Below are 19710 nucleotides of genomic sequence, written 5' to 3'. Positions count from 1 at the left end.
TACAGTAGGTCAGGGCCCCAAACCTAGTGGCCTTAAAATATATGGCACCCTAAGAATCAACATTTACATTTAGAAAATCAAATAGGCTTAAAACTAGTGTGAAAAAAACATAGAATGTTACAACATGGCTAAGAGAAAAAAACACACAATCGTGTTGAAACAGAGGTTAAAATCAGAAGGTACAATGCAGAGCCGGTAGTGAAATAAATAAAATCATTAGGATATCATTGCTACTAGTCAGTCAATCAGAATGTTCAAACATAAAACAAGAGTGAAAATATATAAGAGTGTTCATCATGGCTAAGTGAAAAAAAAACACGTAATCATGTTGCCAGAGGTTAAAAACATAAGGTACAACACAGAGCTGGCAGTGTAATAATCAAACTCATTGCAACCAGTCAGATACAACACACGCAGCAACAGGCATACGTTTAACAGACCCCCTCGAACGGCTAATGTCTCCAGTCAATCCAACATAAGAGGCTTCAGTTCACGCACTTTACATCTTATTCCGTTTTGGTCTTGAACTCCCAGTAAAAATGAAGACACCTATTATTCGGCTTTAACCATTGTTTTGGATGAAGAGCATGTTGGCCTCTACCTTATAAGCAACTTCAGGCGTGATAATAAATGTTTTATTGCGCACAAATGTGCATGGAAAATAATAATAATAATAATAATAATAATAATAATAATAATAATAATAATAATAGTAATTCTTATGAGCAGTCGTCTGTACAGAATTTTGTTAAGGATTCTATTCTCAGTTTACACTTAAGTACGTGATAGCGTTCACAAAGTTCGCCACATCTTTTGCACCTGCAGTCCGGACTTGGCTCATGAAAGCTCGCTTTAATACACAGGCGTTGGTGAAACCCATGGACTGAGAGTCTGGTCACAATGTGTCTCAACTCATAGCCTCCCTGAGTCCAGTTGCGGTTGATCATCGCATCACACTGGTAAAAGTCCCACCATATGCAGTCTCTCTTTTGTTGAAGCTCTTGTAGGAGTTCCTTATACGCTGGAGTGGCCGGGAGCAGTAGTTTCAAACGCAGCTCTTCCACAAAGAATAATTCCCTCGACAGTTGGTATACGAGGCGTGATGGAGTGTACTTTGACAGGCAAAGTACTTTCTTTAAATAGAATGCTTTCATCTTCTCTATACTATGTAGTTGCCTCTTTCCAAGATATATCCATATATTTTCTAATCCATAGGTGGCTACAGGACTAACCTTAAGATGAAATAACTCGATGGCACATGATAGTGAGAGATGGCTCAAAGATCTGATGTCGTTAATGGATTTTATGGCAGCATTTAGTCTGTCTTTTACATGTAAAGAGAACACGTTCCCCGGTATTTGAAAAGTGACTCCTAGGTACTTAAAATTTGTGACTGACTTTAGTTGTTGGTCATTGATTAAGAATGTTCCCCGTTTTCCTCCTTTTCTGAAGGTCATCAATCCTGTTTGAAGTGTTACTACTTCATGTCTGCTACAATATGTGATTTACCTTGCCCGACTCACATATCCATACAAGAGTGGGATTTAATTATTTCTTCATTCAAAAGAATATAATCATTTTTTTGTTATGTATAAACATTCAGCCATGATTAACACTCATATTTTCACTCTTGTTTTATGTTTGAACATTCTGTTGACTGACTGGTAGCAATGATATCCTAATGATTTTATTTCACTACCAGCTCTGTATTGTACCTTCTGTTCTTAACCTCTGTTTCAACACGATTGTGTTTTTTTTTCTCTTAGCCATGTTGTAACATTCTATGTTTTTTTCACATTAGTCTTAAGCCTATTTCATTTTCTAAATTTAAATGTTGATTCTTAGGGTGCCATATATTTTAAGGACACTAGGTTCGGGGCCCTGACCTACTGTAATTTTAGGCTAAGATTTATATTGACAGATGATGCTTACGACAGTTAAGCGAAACATGTCCCATCTTACAACGCCTGTTGTAATGTTTATATCCTAAATATAAGGAAAGGTAAGTATTGGAAAGGTGGTGGTAACTATTATTCTTATTTTAATGTTCATAACATCAGAGTAGGCGTGCTTGGCGATGTTGTGTTGTCAATGGTAGCCTGGCCAGAGGCACACAATAGTAATCCTGCACAAGCAAGCGGTTCACAATGGTCCTTGGTGACACAGCAGGTGCAACATGTGACTGGATTTCGTTCCTAGACAATGTTTGGTCGGCTACCGCTGCTCGCACAATGTGTCGATCTTGACGTGTGTCTGTACAACGTGGGCGCCTGGAGCCTGGTCTACAGGTGTGGGAATGTTCCATCACCACTGCTGAGAGTAGTGACACACCGCCGATATATTGTGCCTAATATGTGCAGCAATCTGTTGATACGTCCATCCTGCTTCCCGCAGGCCCACAATGTGACCCCATTCAAATGGCTGCACTTGTCCAACAGGAGCACATACTTGTCGGCGGGGCATGGTTGTATACTAGAATGAATGTTGAAAACACTGTTCACCTCTAACCTCCACACGGTTAATGCCTGCAGAGTCACAACAGATTGCGCACAGACAGGCCTTCTGAGCGCCATCCGATTGCCTATGTCCTTGACAAATGAATCGTTAACACAACTGCCCTTGAGAATGCACATATTATACCTCGTGCCACTGAACACAGTCCTTGAGGATGTTACATGTTTTTCTTTTCCAGCAACATAAAAAGAAATAATTAACTTCTTATCCAGGGACAGGAAGATGAGGATACACAGCATCCTAAAGGCAGGATTCCACTGAGGCAACATTTGGGCGACATGGAGCATGCGACAGTGAAGCATGCTGCAGTCGACTTTCAATTGAAGAAACACAGTACGACATGTAGCGTGCGGCTGTGTGGCATGAGACATGTTGCCATCTGTCGTACACTCTCTGGTGCCGCATGCTTCAAAAATATGCTTGTCGAACAGTGTCGCCCGGGATCCAAGAGTGTGTGGATCGGTGCTACAATTTCCATGCGACAAGATGAAGTGGGCTATTGAAAACACTCCAAATTTAATTGGGGACTATCACAATGCTCCGGAATTGCGGAATGTAACAGTGAGTGATTATAAAAACAGTAGCAAAGAAAGCATACGTTAAAACGGCCCCCAGAAAAATATGACTGCAGTGCCCACGAACTGAAGAAAATTTTAAAAATGCATTCAGCTTTCTACCGAGAGTATAAAAGAATTCAGAAAATGAAAACTGGTGTTGCTTCTCCATTGAGAGGAAATCTGTGGTTCGCGTATAATCTACTTACCTTTCTTCTTGACATCGATGCTCCAAACGTCAGGTGACAATGAGGAACGTGAGGTGAAATGATTTTATGCTACTGTTTTCCTCTAATAAATGAAATAAGTTAACTGCTTATGAACTTTTGTAAATAAGATTGTGATTTATTCAATGCCCACCGGGCTGAGTGGCTCAGACGGTTGAGACGCTGGTCTTCTGACCCAACTTGGCAGGCTCGATCCTGGCTCAGTCCAGTGGTATTTGAAGGTGCTCAAATAAGTCAGCCTCGTGTCGGTGGCACTTAAAGAAATTCCTGCGGGCCTAAATTGCGCACCTCGGCGTCTTCGAAAACCGTGAAAGTAGATAGTGGGACGTAAAATCATTATTATTATTATTATTATTATTATTATTATTTTATTATTATTATTATTCAATGCATGGTTTTATCCATATTAGAACTGGCAACAGTTTGCACCAGAAGTGAATAAATTAGAGATAACTATTAAAATAGAATTTAATGACATCATAGTACTAACTACAACAACAACAATAATAAACTTGGCAAGTTCGATTCTAACTCAGTCCGGTGTTATTTGAAGGTGTTCTAGTAGACCTATGTCAGTCTCGTGTCGGTAGATTCACTAGCACTTAAAATAACGCCTGCTGCACTAAATTCCGGCACCTCGGCGACTCAGAAAACCGTAAAAGTAGTTAGTGGGACGTGAAGCCAATAACATTACTGTACAATAATAATAATAATAATAATAATAATAATAATAATAATAATAATAATAATAATAATAATACATTCTACATATCAGTATATTATGGCATTTCCATGCCTATGGATTTCTCGTAAATATGCCGCTTAATAGCATAACAACAAATGGTTCTCTTTTCTACACTGTTAACACACAGCAATTAATCTACTTTTTATTCGGATATCCTTCGCCACTACTCTACGTACGCAGTCTTCCAACACTGTTTCATCCTAGTCTTTTTCTTCCTCAACATGTCTACTTATTGCCGGCCCCGTGGTGTAGGGGTAGCGTGCCTGCCTCTGACCCGAAGCCCCCGGGCTCGATTCCCGGCCAGGTCAGGGATTTTTACCTGGACCTGAGGGCTGGTTCGAGGTCCACTCAGCCTACATGATTAGAATTGAGGAGCTATCTGACGGTGAGATAGCGGCCCCGGTCTAGAAAGCCAAGAATAACGACCAAGAGGATTCGTCGTGCTAACCACACGACACCTCATAATCTGCAGGCCTTCGGGCTGAGCAGCGGTCACTTGGTAGGCCAAGGCCCTCCAAGGGCTGTAGTGCCATGGATTTTTGTCTACTTATTGTCATAGTTGCCACGAATTATTTCATTCTCCCCTTATAACTGTATTAGAAATGTGAACTACAGTATAAGGGGGTAAAATAATCAGAATAGGGTTAGGATATTCTGCGTACAACTAATGCATTTTAATTTTTTTAAATATCATTAAATTCCAGTGAACAAGAAGTTTCTGAATCTTCCCGTACCTCTAGACTTACAGATTCTGTCATGGTACACGACCTTCATCTGACAAAGTACTCCATAAAATCATCACTAATGGCTTTCGCCTCTTGAAAATTCCGACGGGGTTTGTTTGCCAAGGGCTCCATGCCTTATCATCTTGGATCACTCCGCGCCATGCACATTTCCGAGATGATTCATGAGATGATATGTTAAGAAATTCGAAACAAGGAAGTATAGCTGTCACCAGCCGGTCAAAGTTGAGTGAGGAGCTGTTGTCGTTGTTGCCTGGATGGAATAACGTTTGTAGTTGGCGACAAGTCTCCACAAGTGACGCATGCTACACCCGGCAACACATGTAGCATACCACATTTTTTGTGCCCGACTGACAACAAGCCGCATGCTACAAAGAGCAACATTTGTTGCCAACCGCATGCTCCATGTCGCCCAAATGTTGCCTCAGTATAATCCCGCCTTAACAGAACACAACAAGCAGGAGGCAACTAACATGGAATGCAAAGGGCCCACACTACTGAAGCCTATTTTAAATGGTACAAACACTGGACGCCAAGTGCAAACATTGGAAAACCAAGAAACTGTACTGCATATATCAGCCATACATCTGCAAAGAGCATATAATTTCAAGTTTCATTATGTGTGCAAAGAGAAGTGGTTCTGAAAGTGAATAAGTAGGCCTATTACAGTTATTGATATTTTATTGTTACAATTTGTAGCTGATAAAATATTCTCATTATAATTAGAAAATCTGACTGAACTGAAATTTTCTTTTTGCTAGTGGCTTTACGTCGCACTGACAGAGATAGGTCTTATGGCAACGATGGGAAAGGAAAGGCCTAGGCGTTGGAAGGAAGCGGCCGTGGCCTTAATTAAGGTACAGCCCCAGCATTTGGCTGGTGGGAAAATGGGAAACTATGGAAAATCATCTTCAGGGCTGCCGACAGTGGAATTCGAACCCACTATCTCCCGGATGCAAGCTTACAGCCACGCGCCCCTAACCGCACAGCCAACTCGCCTGGTGAACTGAAATTTTAAGCTAGTCTTGCAATGTGTGAAAGAAAGTGTTAAAAGTTTGCCAGGATATGAATATTTTCTCTGTTCAATAATATAAGAACAATGAAAATAACTCCCAAAATACAAAAAAGAAAAGGAATTCACAACAAACAATAGGCTACATATTGATTGAAAAATCAGTACATTACAGTAAAGCATCATTTGAAACATCTTGGACCCCTCACATCCAAAGAATGAAGACACACACTCCCGGGTTAATTACATGATATTCAAATGGTCAAGAGACTGACCAATGACAATGGATTAACTGGACAATGATTTAACTTATTTATCTGCAGAGGTTCGGACCTGTCTTCGGGCAGAATACACCCTTACCTACCTTATCTGTAATTAGAGGAGAATATACACTATATTTAAAAAAATTCTAGACCAATGAAGAATGTATGAAATTTTATTTGTGTGATGACTTAAGAAGGAAGTGATTAATATCACCGTATGATGGACAACAAGATATACACTATATTTTTAAAAATTTTAGACCTATAAAAAATGTTTGAAATTTCATTTTTTTTTAGACCAACAAAGAATGTATGAAATTTTGTTTTGAAGAATGTATGAAATTTTATTTATATACACCAACGAAGAATGTATGAAATTTTATTTATATACACCAACGAAGAACGTATGAAATTGTACGTGTGTGATAAATACACCCCCGGGGGTTTTGTCCGCGGGATGAGTTCCGATAACAAAAATATTCATTTCTATGAAATCGTTAACTTACTCCGCACGGAGTTAAATGGGGTTTAAGATCCGAAGACTAAAATATTCATTCCTTCACAACCATTTAATGTATGAAAAAAATTCCAAATGGCGGTATACATTTTATATCCTAGGTGTGACATGAACTATTTAAAAAATCTTCCACCTCTAAGGGGTTAAATGGGGTTAGCTCTGGAAACAAAATTATCCATCCCTGTAAAAACGTTTGACATACGAAGTTGTGATTTTACAATAAGGTTGTTTTGTGTCTTAGGTGTCAAATATCATACTTCGAAAGTTTTCTTTTTACAATTTTGCTTTACGTCGCACTGACACAGGGTCTTATGGAGACGATCAGGGCTAGGAGTGGGAAGGAACCAGCCATGGTCTTAAGGCACACTCCCAGCATTTGCCTGGTGTGAAAATGGGAGAATACAAGAAAACCATCTTCAGGGCTGCTGACAGTTGCGTTCGAACCACTAGCTCATGTATGCAAGCTCACAGCTGTGTGACCCTAACCGCACAGCCAACTCGCTCAGTTCAAAATATTTCTCCCTTAAGGTATTTAGATGGTGGTTGACTCTGAAAATCACAATATTCATTCTTCCAAAACTTGTTCAGGTATGAAATTCTTTTTTTTTTTTTTTTTTTTTTTTAACATGATGTTAAATAAGAACTATTTAAAAACACATTCTACCCTTAAAACAAAACAACCGGGCGAGTTGGCCGTGCGCGTAGAGGCGCGCGGCTGTGAGCTTGCATCCGGGAGATAGTAGGTTCGAATCCCACTATCGGCAGCCCTGAAAATGGTTTTCCATGGTTTCTCATTTTCACACCAGACAAATGCTGGGGCTGTACCGTAATTAAGGCCACAGCCGCTTCCTTCCAACTCCTAGGCCTATCCTATCCCATCGTCGCCATAAGACCTATCTGTGTCTGCGCGACGTAAAGCCCCTAGCAAAAAAAAAAAAAAACATTCATTCCTCCATTACTGTTCCATTCCATTACTCCATTACTGTTCAACGTACAAAGTCAAAAGTCTATGTCCTAGATATTAAATAATATATTGTTTTAAAACATTCCACCAATTCCATGGGGTTCAAATGAATGTTAGATCCAAAAATGAATTATCATTACTCCAAAACAATTTGACATATGACCTGAGGGTCTATTTGCAGCCTCAACCAACAGCGGACTCCCCAAAAGCAAAGCACAGGTAACCTGCTAGTAAATTATATAAACACTTCTAGAAAACCCTAGGTGTGTGCAGATGAGCATTATCTTGCTAGAAAATGATTCACGGACATTCAGCCAGGAAAGGTAGTATAAGGGGATGCAGGATTTCTTCAATGTATCACTGAGTAGAGAATGAACTCCGCATCACGATCAGTGACAAACTACAATCATAAACAATAGCTTCCCTAATCACTTTGCCAGCAGCTTTCTCCTAATACCACAGCAAATGAAGGTGTTGATGTTGTGGTGTTAATACCAGAAAACATCAAGACTGTCGAGATAACCAATTTGCCAGTGTTAGGCACCGGAAATGCTTCTTTAGAGATAAAGTGCTCTTGTGAATTTGCCAAATGTCTCCATATGACAGACGAGACATCTGTTGGATCTATCTGTGCCTGCCGGAAAATCAAATGATCCTCTCTCACAGTGACTTGTCAGGGTCATCTGCAACTGTTCTTCTGTGTGTGGACACCTTCACATGCCCACCTGTCACAATATCTTCTGACAGTGTAGTCCGAGCAGCCCAAGTGATCTCCAATTCAGCATGCTGCCCACCCTTTACCTCACAGCCCAATTATACAGCCCCTCTCACACACTCTCAGTTCTTTATACTTCTTTATACCGATGTCGTGTGTCCCGTAGGCATGCATATCACTCACGTATCAGAGTAGGCTGGTACGATGCATGTAATATTACATGCACATTTGCTGAAGACTGTTCGCATAAGCCATTCAAAGAGCAAATGAAGCACCCCGACTATCGCATACAGTATGTGCATGCACAATTAAACCAAACCTTAATTGTTTACATACCTCCCATCAATGTAGGATGCTAAAAGGTTTGTTTTGTCACCTATTCAATACATATAAATTTTACAATTTAGGAATTTATTATTGATTCCACTTGAGACATGTTTCGCCCTTCATTGAGGGCATCATCAGTCAAATTATCTCCTCAAGGCAAAAATCAGGTACCTGGTTAGTAGTTGACATGCACAAATTAATACATATTATTAATACACATTATAAAAATTAAGTAAGAGAAACAGTTGTACAATAGTGATGGTTGAACATATAGGTTTGTAGAATAAGAAGTCAGCACCAATGCGTAAAATTAAATTTTTTATTATTATTATTATTATTATTATTATTATTATTATTATTATTATTATTATTACAACTTCCCCCATGCGGAGGCTGCCACAAGGACAAAGTATGTCGGCTACACAGTATATAGTAGAGTTCGGCAGTGGTGCTCTGGAGAACAGTTGACGCAATCATAGGAAAATATAAAGTTTTAAAAATATTTACATTATATTTACATTATACTTTATATTTTCCTATGATTGCGTGAACTGTTCTCCAGAGCACCACTGCCGAACTCTACTATTTTAATTTTACGCATTGGTGCTGACTTCTTATTCTACAAACCTATATGTTCAACCATCACTATTGTACAACTGTTTCTCTTAATTTTTGTAATGTGTATTAATAATATGTATTAATTTGTGCATGTCAACTACTAACCAGGTACATGATTTTTGCCTTGAGGAGATAATTTGACTGATGATGCCCTCAATGAAGGGCGAAACATGTCTCAAGTGGAATCAATAATAAATTCCTAAATTGTAAAATTTATATATATTGAATAGGTGACAAAACAAACCTTTTAGCATCCTACATTCAGAATCTTCAATACGGATAACAATGATTTTTATCACTTGCAATACCTCCCATCAATGCGACTATTTACCAATTTTCATGGTTACTGAATGTCTTTTATGGGATATGAGTTATTAGATATATGGGATATCAAGAACCGATGCTTAACCACCAAATATCACATCTTTTGACAGCAATGCATTTCCTTGCAATATAGTGATTAATTGTGGGCTGATTAGTAGGCCTACTTTAATACAGGGTGCAGGAGAGGGACAAATTATACAAATGCCTAACATTAAATCTGCTTACCATTTGATCCTCCTCTCCCGAATTGATGTAATCCACACCATATTTCACAGGAGGGGGGCCATCTCCAGCACCTAACGGAAAGATATTAAAATTTTAATTGCAGAGCACACTATGAAAGAGCAGAAAGGTACAAACAGAACATAATTTTATAAAAGATTAGTCAAAAAGAAACTTTTGTAATTAATTTTTTTTTTTAGTACTTGAACACAATATTTTAACAATTCAATATAATGTGTATATGTATATTTGTGTGATCACTGATCAGGTAGTCCCTGAACTTGGAATTCTAAAACCATATGGATTGTTTCACTCGTACAGAATTCTATTTCATGAATAGCGCCCGGATTTTTTATGTAATTACATATTCCTTTGCTTTAGACACCCGAAGATAAAAAATGTCAGCAAATTGTGGATCCAATATGGTTATACCTGATCTGTGTTTCATTTTGCATATTCTTAATAATATTATAACTTTTTACATATGTGAAAAATTCAACTTTTTTGTACGTATCTAGGTAACTATTTTTAAAAAATTGTGTCAGGTCATTTAATTTTCAGTCTATAGTGAAATAATAGGTGAATTTAATCTCATAGAGAATGTACTTTAATTGCAGAAATTTGATTGAAAATTCCTTTAAAATTAGGATTTCTAATCGTTTATGAAATACAGAAGATCCGAGTGCCTCAACTGTACATAACAGCACTAATCCTTTCTCAGAATCTGGTATGGCTAAGTGCCTTTCATTGGGCAGAGTTTCTAACAAACTCCATGCATTCTTTTAAGGAAATCCAGGTTATTCAAGTTCTCTGTCTGTTTGCAACATCGGATCATGGCAACCAATATGATATTTCACCCAGCTAGTTTTATCTTTTGAATATTCACTGGTGACTTTCTGCAACGTTGCACAGTCCTTCTCAGCCTACAAAATAATTTTATCGGATCAGCACCATAACATCACAACGGAAAAGTTGGAGAAGTACTTGGTGTCATACTGTGCATCATGACAAAGAAAAAGTTACTGTATTATTTTTGTGTTTTTTAATAGGGGTTAAAAGAAATATTCTATATTAACTTTATTTAGTAACATTTATTTGTTTCATTTTCAGGGCATGAGGGTAACAGGAAATTAGCTACAATATGATGTGTTAATATACTCTGGTTTACAGTGCATAACATTTTTTAATATTTGAATTTTCGATTAAGCCTTTAATTTGACAATTTAATACTGTCAAAATTAGAAAACAGCAGACTATATACATTATCTAAAGCAACAACGATGACTGTCATAAAATATGGAGGTATTTAGAACAATTTTATGGTTTAATATCTTAACCATAAGTCATACTAAAACAAATATACAAATATTCTTGTAAATTTAGTCCATTAATACTACTACATATTTTATGAATATCACATATTTAAAAACATATTTAATTACATAATTCACTGATATTTACTACATATTTATGTATATACTTTGCACTTTGATACTACATAAAAATCCTGGCCCTATTCATGAAGCATTACCAAATGATGCCAGACTATGATACACATATTTCTTGATCAGCACCGAACAGGCAAGACATTATTATTATTATTATAACAATTACTAGAGTGGTGTAGCCCTTGTAAGGCAGACCTGATGAGTGTGGGTGACAGCTGAGTTTTTGTGTGGCGGAGGATAGTGCTGTGTGCGGTATACGAGTTGCAGGAATGTCGGAAATAACACAAACAACCAGACTCTGAGCCATGGAAATTAATCTTTGAAGATTAAAATCTCTTAACCTGGCTGGGAACTGAATGTGGGGCCTAGAGGACCGAAGGCCAACACACTGACCACTCAGCCATGAAGCAAGACAAGTCCTTACTAAAGCAAGCTTAACTACAAATCATCATATAGGTGGATCAAATGAAACTTCAATAAGGGCTACAGAATTAAATCAACAAAATTTAGTTCCAAAGCTACACAAGCATGTGTCCCACTGTTTTACCAAGTGATTAACACTCTGCTCGTAGAACTCCGTTATCTGAAATAGGAACCGGTTGAAATCACTGTCCAAGACTTCACTGTCCGAGTGGAAGCGCCGGCCCTTCAATGCCGCTTACCGGACTAAAGATATGGAAGTCACATGGCAATAGATCTGGGCTGTATGGTGGGTGGTCCACTGAAGAAGGCATTAAAGGGTCGGCGCATCCACTTGGACAATGTTCGGTACTGGCTCCAATCTCAGCCAAAGGTGTTCTACGAGCAGCGTATTCGCTGTTTGGTGAAACAGTAGGACAAGTGCTTATGTGACTTAGGTGATTATCTTCAAAACAAACCTTACTGATGTCGTTCTTTGGCCCCGGAACCATTTCCATTCGATCTGTTCTTATATTTCTCCATGTTGAAATACCACAAGCTACTAGTCTTTGAAAGTTGTATGTGTATCCATTGTTCATCTCCAATTAGTGGTCACCTGATGTCCCTCGGTGTGCTCTAAATCTTCCTCGAACATTGCAAAACGACGCCTTTTGCCACAGATTGAATTCAATCTTAAATCTAGACCCTGCTAACTATGTGAACTGAAGTTAAGGGAAATACTACTGAAAGATACTGATTACAAAATCAGAATATCAGTATAATCAATGCTCCTTTCTGAAAGCTAAGATATAACAGTCCACCAATTTCCTAGTTCATCCAGAGATAACAAATAAGCAGAGTGGCAGAAGTGGGAATTTCAGTCTTTAGAAAGTTACATCAAACCCAGGGAATTCACAACCAAAAAATTCAGTGACGTTCTACAGAAAATTAACTATTTTAAAACCATATTTAAAAATAAGCACTGGTAGTTACTATCAACAATGCTGATATTCATCCTCTAGTTCCACCCCCTATACAAAACACCAATAAATGGTAGAAACTCCATTCTTTCTGTCTAAGATATCTAATAGAATGCTAGAACAATTCTTAACTGAAACTATAAATTTCTTGGTGTATAAAGACATACATACATTAATTACATACATCTTCATTATAGACTGTTATACCTTTTAGCATTCAGCCTGCAAGCCTCAGTGATTTTACTAAACTCTGCCACAATCCTCTATTTGTAACTAACTCTGTGGCCTCGTTTAGTTCTATACCTCTGTATCATTAAATAATTAGAAACCAAGTCTAACCATCATCATCCTGGTTTCAATCTACTTCTCTTACCCCTCCACGATCGAGTCCATTATACTCCTAGGTAACCTATCCTCCTCAATTCGCTTCACATGACCCCACCACTGAAGCCAGTTCATGCGTACAGCCTCATCAATGAAGTTCATTCCTAACTTAGCCTTTATTCCTCATTACAAATACCCTCGTTTCATCGCTCCGACCAGTTTGTACCAACAAATATTCTCACCACTTTCAAGTCTGTTACTTCTAATTTAAGAGTATATCCTGAGTCCACCCAACTTTCGTTCCTGTACAGCAAAGTTTGTCTGAAAACAGACCGGTGTAAGACAGTTTTGTCCAGGAGCTGGGTTCTTTCTTACAGAATACTTTTGATCGCAACTGCGAACTCGCTGGTAAGCTTTGCTGCAACTTGATTCAAAGTCGCTCACTACACCACCATCCTTTGAGAATACACATCCCAACTACTTGACATGATCCATCTGTTCCAGTTTTGTATTCCCAACCTGACATTCAATTCTCTTAGGTCTCTTACCTACTGACGCCCGGAAAGACTACTTTTCATATCATAACCATTGCACCTATTTTCAAGTTCCAAGATATTAGACTGCAGGCTTTTGGCACAATCTGCCATTAAGACTAAGGCATCAGCATAAGCCAAACTGTTTACTACATTTCCACCAAACTGAATTCATCCCTGCCACTTTACACCTTTCAATAGACGATCCATGTAATCTATGAACAACGAAGGCAAAAGATTACAGCCTTGTCTAACCCTCGTAAGTACCTTGAACCAAGAACTCATTCTACCATCAGTTCTCACTGCAGCCGAATTGTCAACATAAATGCCTCTGAGTTTAAAAACCTACCCTTAAACCCACAATTCTCCAGTACAGCCAACATCTTTTTAGCCCATGGTAATCTGTCATGTGCCTTCTCTACATCGAAGAAACAAATATAATTCTCTATTCCTCTTGTAGTACATTTCAATTTCCTGGTGCATACTGAAAATCTGATCCTGACAGCCCCTCTGTGATCTGAAACCACAGTGGTTTTCATACAACTTACTTTCAACCACTGATCACACCCACCTTTCCAAAATGCCACTGAACGTATTGCCTGGTATACGGATCAATGAAATACCTTGATAACTGTTACAATCGTTCCTGTTCCCTTGCTTACAAATAGGTGCAATTACTGCTTTCGTTCAATCAGAAGGTACCTTGCTAGCATTCCGTGCTAATCTAATTACTCTATGAAGCCATTTCATCCTTGCCTTCCCACTATATTTCACCATATCAGGTCTAATTTCAACTATTCCTGCAGCTTTATGACTATGGTGTTTATTTACCATCCTTTCCACTTCCTGAAGTGTAATTATTTTATCTTATTATATTTTCCCCATGAGCCCGTTTATTCGCAACATCAACACACATTTTCTTTTATGTTGAGGAAAATTTCAAAATATTCCTTCCACCTGTCCAGAGATTCCCTCAGATCTACTACGAGTTCACTTGGTTTACCCAAATCAATGCAGAAAAATAAAAACATGAATTGCATTGCACCATGTGTATACTTGCGTTTCTTTAATATATATATATATATAATTTCCTGTATCACAACAGTTTTTTTTTTTTTTTTGCTAGGGGCTTTACAGTAACAGCAAAGATGAAAAATTGTGAAAACAGATTTGTAACTTACACTCCATGAAAATTTATAAACATAAGAGTCAGTGCTGTTCCTGGCTGTGCCGAAGACTATTTGGTGTTTAATTAGATTCGGACTCTTGAACTGCTATAATAGATAGGGTCACAGTATCTTAGATTTAAAAATTAATTCATTTATTTATTTATGCCTTTGGTATTGGCTAAGCTAGGGCTCAAGGTCCTCTCATATATAAACAGGGAGATAAAAGTTTCATACATACAGTTCATTTTCATTACAGACTGTTATACCTTTCAGTTTTCAATCTACAAGCCTCTGCGTATTAACCAAGTTCCTCCACTAACCGCTATTTACGACGAGTACTGTGGCCTCTTCTATGATGATGTTTATATAACACAGCGAATTAATATGTATACTTCATAGAAGGTAACACATCTGATTGTTCTGAATGATTTATCATGCCAAAGGAGTTCACTTTTGTGATCAGCACAGAGACGCCTTTTCTGTTCGCTGCTCAAGGTAAAAATTGTCATTCTGTGAACTGTGACGACGACCACTTTGTAAAATAAACCTTGTGTCCTATACATCTTTTTATTCAGAGGCAGATTCATTCATGCCTCCAAAATGTAAATTCTCCATTGTTCTCCCATATACAAGGTTTTCCATTAGCAATTACTGTAATATTGTGCATGTGAACTACACATTGTAAGGTAATTTTAACGATATCAACAATATCATAATTTCACAACCTTGAAGTGGGATGGGTTCCTCTTCATTTTATGCACCTAAATACTAGTAAGATACAGTATGTTCCATATGTAAACAACAAACATGATCAGCATAATCTGGACACACAAAATGTTTAAATGTTCATTAAGCCTACCGTACAGCGTGGACGACATTCTCATATGGATCCTCCAAAAACCGTAAAAGTAGTTAGTGGAACGTAAAATTATATCATTATAACTCATGGATTCTGGATAATGTTGCATAATATTCTGGTTCAGATTCTGGTTGACAACTGCACTGAGGACAGAAAACAAACTTTGTGTAATTTAAACTCAGACAGTATCTCTTACTATGTACCAATACCAGCAAATTTTCATGGCATAATTGGTCACAATCATCTTTGAATCAGGTTAGTGATTTAAGGAGTAGTGTCATTCCAAGTTTCATAAAACATAAAACATAAAATGACCCAGGACTTGCATCAAAATGTATGCATCAGATGTATGCCAGTTCAGTATTGTCAGATAGAGGTGTCCAAAAGGCAGCACAAGAACGAGTTAATACTGGGCTGTCACATTGGACTGCTGTTTCACACAGACATGAACTGGTTGGAACACAATGCAATGTGATTTTTGTGCCACAACCACAGGTGTGTTGACAGATGATTACAAAAAATGTGTATTTCCCTCATTGTCCATTATTTGGATGAGTGGGTAATCGATACAAGAGTACAATATTGCAGTCAATAATAATGTTATTGCTTTTACTTCCCACCAATTACAATTAAGGTTTATGGAGAAACCAAGGTGCCAGAATGGAATTCTTTTGCTTTTGCTTGCCAGAAAATCTACAGACACAAGGCTGGAGTATATGAGAATTTTCAAATACCACCAGACTGAGCCATGAATGAACCTACGAACTTGGGCTAAGAAAATCAGCACACTACTGTTAGAGCTGCTCAGCTTGGCAATATTATAACTTTTACTGGATGGAAATGACAGTGTACTTCCACTTTTAAAAAGGTGTCATGATTCTCTTATTTCATAAGCAGAAAATGATAACTTCTGGTTCTAACATTGCAGAAAATAGTGTGAACTCCCAATATACTGCCATCCTCACTTAGTGTCCACAATGAGCAATGAACAGATATTCCTGACGAAAGTAAGAAAGTAATTACTTCAATAAAATGCCACCCCAGCCTACTGCCATCTGCTATTGGTAGTACAGGAACAGAAGTGCCTTACTGTGTTAAAAGTCTACTTGATACATTGCCAACTATTGATTTAAAATCATCAGCAGGACCCTCAGAATTTATCTTCAGACTGAAATAGGGTTCTCACCTAATCCTGTAGAAGTGTGAACAGGATGGATGCTATCGACGCTCATTAGTAGTTCGTAATATCTAAAGCAATCTCTTTTCAGTTTTGACTGAATTTATAACTGTAAGACTGTTCAGTCTGCCAAAATGAACTTTTGAGTGAATAAATTTATAAATTACTTGAAAGAGGTAACAGTATTACACCTAAAAAAGTATCAACTTAATTAAAATAGATTATATTTTGAGTGCTTATATCATCATCATCATCATCATCATCATCATCCTGTGCAGTTTCCAGCTGTTGGCCAGGTCTGCTTGGAACAGAAGCCTCTCTCTCCTCTTGTCTTCCCACCACTTCTCCCTAGTCACTCTTGCCCAGTCCTCTTCTGTGTACACACACTTCCTCTCATTTTATCCACCTGTCTCTTGGTCTTCTACCTGTTATCTCCATTTCGTGCATCTTCCTCGGTATCCTTCCCTCTGTCATTCTCTTCATGTAATCATACCATCGAAGTCTAGATGCCTCTATCATATTCTGTAGTGGCTCTTCTTTTACTATATCTCGAACCCTCTCATTTCTCATCTTATCCCCTCTTGTCACTCCCATCCTGCTTCTCAGAAATTTCATTTCACTTGTCTGTGTTCTATTCACAGCTCTCTGCCTCATTACCCAAGTCTCAGCAGCATATGTTAGAATAGGTATAAACATCCTGTATATCACCCTTTTGCTTCTCTGAGGGACATCCTTGCTCCAAACCAGGCTTCTAACACTTTTCAGGAATGCTCCTGCTTGTCTTCCACGCTCGATTATTTCCTTATCATTTCTTCCACTTTCCTCTATGATACTTCCTAAATACTTGAAAGTCTCTACCTTCCTAAGCTGTTCCCCTCCAAGCATTATCCCTCTCGCAGGTCTCTCCTTCTTTCTAGTTGTGATCACTATCTCACTCTTCTGGGCATTAAATTTCATTCCATATTGTTCCACCTCATCTACCCAAGCATCTAACTGTTCCTGGATATCCTCTTCCTTTTCTCCCCAGACTAACAGGTCATCTGCAAACATCATCGCATTCATTTTTCCTTCTCCAATTTTCCTTGCCACTTTTGTCATTATTTCGTCCATTGTTACTACGAAGAGCAAAGGTGATAGTTGCTCAAACCAGCCTGTTCTCTCTCCTATTTTCACACAACTGACACTCCCATTGTATATCTCCTTCACTGTTTCTATGGTCTGTTCCTCAACATCTTTTCTCTGTAAGGCTTCCAATACCTTGTTTCTACACACACGGTCATAAGCTTTCATTTTGAGTGCTTATAAAGAACATTATTCTCCTCATAGTCAGCAGAACATTACCAATGATTTTTCACTGATGTGGGGAAAACCATAACTGGACAAAGTGTTCGAGATATTCTCAGTGAAAAACTTAAGTGGAGGAATGAAACGTCTATAATCAATAATCATCATTCCCCTTTTCCAGTTGACACCGGGTGGGAGCAAATATGGTTCCTTTCCACTTTGTCCTTTCCTTCCACCATTCCCCATCCCACACAGTATTCCAGTCCAGGTTCTACTGACCTATGCTCTTCTACATCGAACCCATATCCATCGTAATCTTGGTCTTCTTCATCCTCTCTTCCCTGCCATCTGTCTTTCCTGTGCATGTCTTGTCAGTCTTTCTTCCTTCAACCGCTTGACATGACCAAACCACCTCAATATGTTCTGTTCCAGTTTGTCATTTAGGTTTTGGACATTTAGATCTTTGGTATGTCTTCATTTTTCACTCTATCCGTCTGTCTTCTGTACCATACTCCTCAGGAATTTCATTTCAGCCGCCTGTACAGTACTCTCATCCCTCTGAGTCAATGTCCAAGTTTCTGCTGCATATGTCATTATATGCATGTAATATAACTTGTACATTACTTCTTTAGCCTTCGTTGATACATCTTTATTCCATACTAATCTCAGTACCTGGTGATAAAAGGCAATCCCCAGTTGTATCCTACTGATAATTTCCACATTCCATTTTCCATTTTCTGTCAGTTTACTTCCCCAGCATTTGAAGTGTTGTGTTCCACTATTTTCAGCCCCTTGTCTCCAATTCTTATTGCTCCCTTTTCTTTTTTACTTCCTCTACTCATTACCATTGTCTTGCTCTTCTCCACACTAATTGTCAATCCTCATTGTTCAATCCTAATCTTCAGTACATTCAGCTGTTGTTGTATTACATCTTCTCCCCAGATCACGTCATCATCTGCAAACATCATTACATTCATTCTTTTCCCTAATATAATCTTCCCTTGCTGCCTTTACGATGTCATATATCACAACTATGAACAGTAAAGGTGACAACACACTGCCTTGTTTTAGCACACTACCAACTCCAAACCATTCTGTTCTACCCAACTGTTGTCTTCACAAAGCTGTAACAGTAATTACATATTGCTTTTACCATTGCCATTAGCTCCTTGCCAATGCCCCTGTGTGTCAGGCTTTTCCAAACTTTTGTTCCAAGTCTATAAAATTCATTACTACATCCTTCCCACATTCCCAGCTCTTTTAGATTATCTGTCTCAGAAAGAAAATTGGTTCCATTGTTTACCTTCCGCTTCTGAATCCAAATTGTTCCTCTTTCCAATATCCTTTCCATTATCTTGGCAACATACGACTGTGATTCCTCAGTACTTCCTGCAAATCATCTCATCTCCTTTCTTGAATATTGGTATTATATCCCCCCCGTCACAGTCCTTGGGCAATTTCTTCTCTCTCCATACACACTCAAGTATTCTACCAGGTGCATCAAATATAAACCGGAAGTTAAAATTAGCAGCTCTGGTAGTGAATGGAAATGGGTGGGGCTTTGAGAGGATGCCGGTGGGTATGTCCTGAGTAGGGGTTCTGATGCATCACACATAAAATAGCGATCACTCACTTCAGTAAGCCATGAGCGAGCAAGAAGTACATGCGTCCGTTGCGCAGCGCATCATCATCAAGCTTCTGGCGAAAGAAGGCACCAAAGCTTTTGAAATTTTGAGAAGGCTCCGTGCACAGTTTCGGGATGCAATGCTTTCAAAGACCAAGGTGCATCAAT

General features: G+C 38.4%; 1 protein-coding gene across 1 annotated transcript in view; it reads right to left on the bottom strand.

Annotated features, from left to right (window-relative positions):
* The window catches only part of anne (anne boleyn), a 382933-nt gene that overhangs the window by 321292 nt on the left and 41931 nt on the right, over window positions 1–19710 (bottom strand). The window contains exon 2 of the mRNA XM_067140654.2: window positions 9749–9819. Coding sequence (XP_066996755.2) covers window positions 9749–9819 — 71 coding nt within the window. The remainder of the gene's footprint in view (window positions 1–9748; window positions 9820–19710) is intronic.

This window comes from Anabrus simplex, chromosome 2 (assembly GCF_040414725.1).
Source record: "Anabrus simplex isolate iqAnaSimp1 chromosome 2, ASM4041472v1, whole genome shotgun sequence".
Lineage (NCBI taxonomy): Eukaryota > Metazoa > Arthropoda > Insecta > Orthoptera > Tettigoniidae > Anabrus > Anabrus simplex.
Note: the sequence above shows the minus strand (reverse complement) of the source record. Positions and strands in the feature narration are given on the sequence as shown.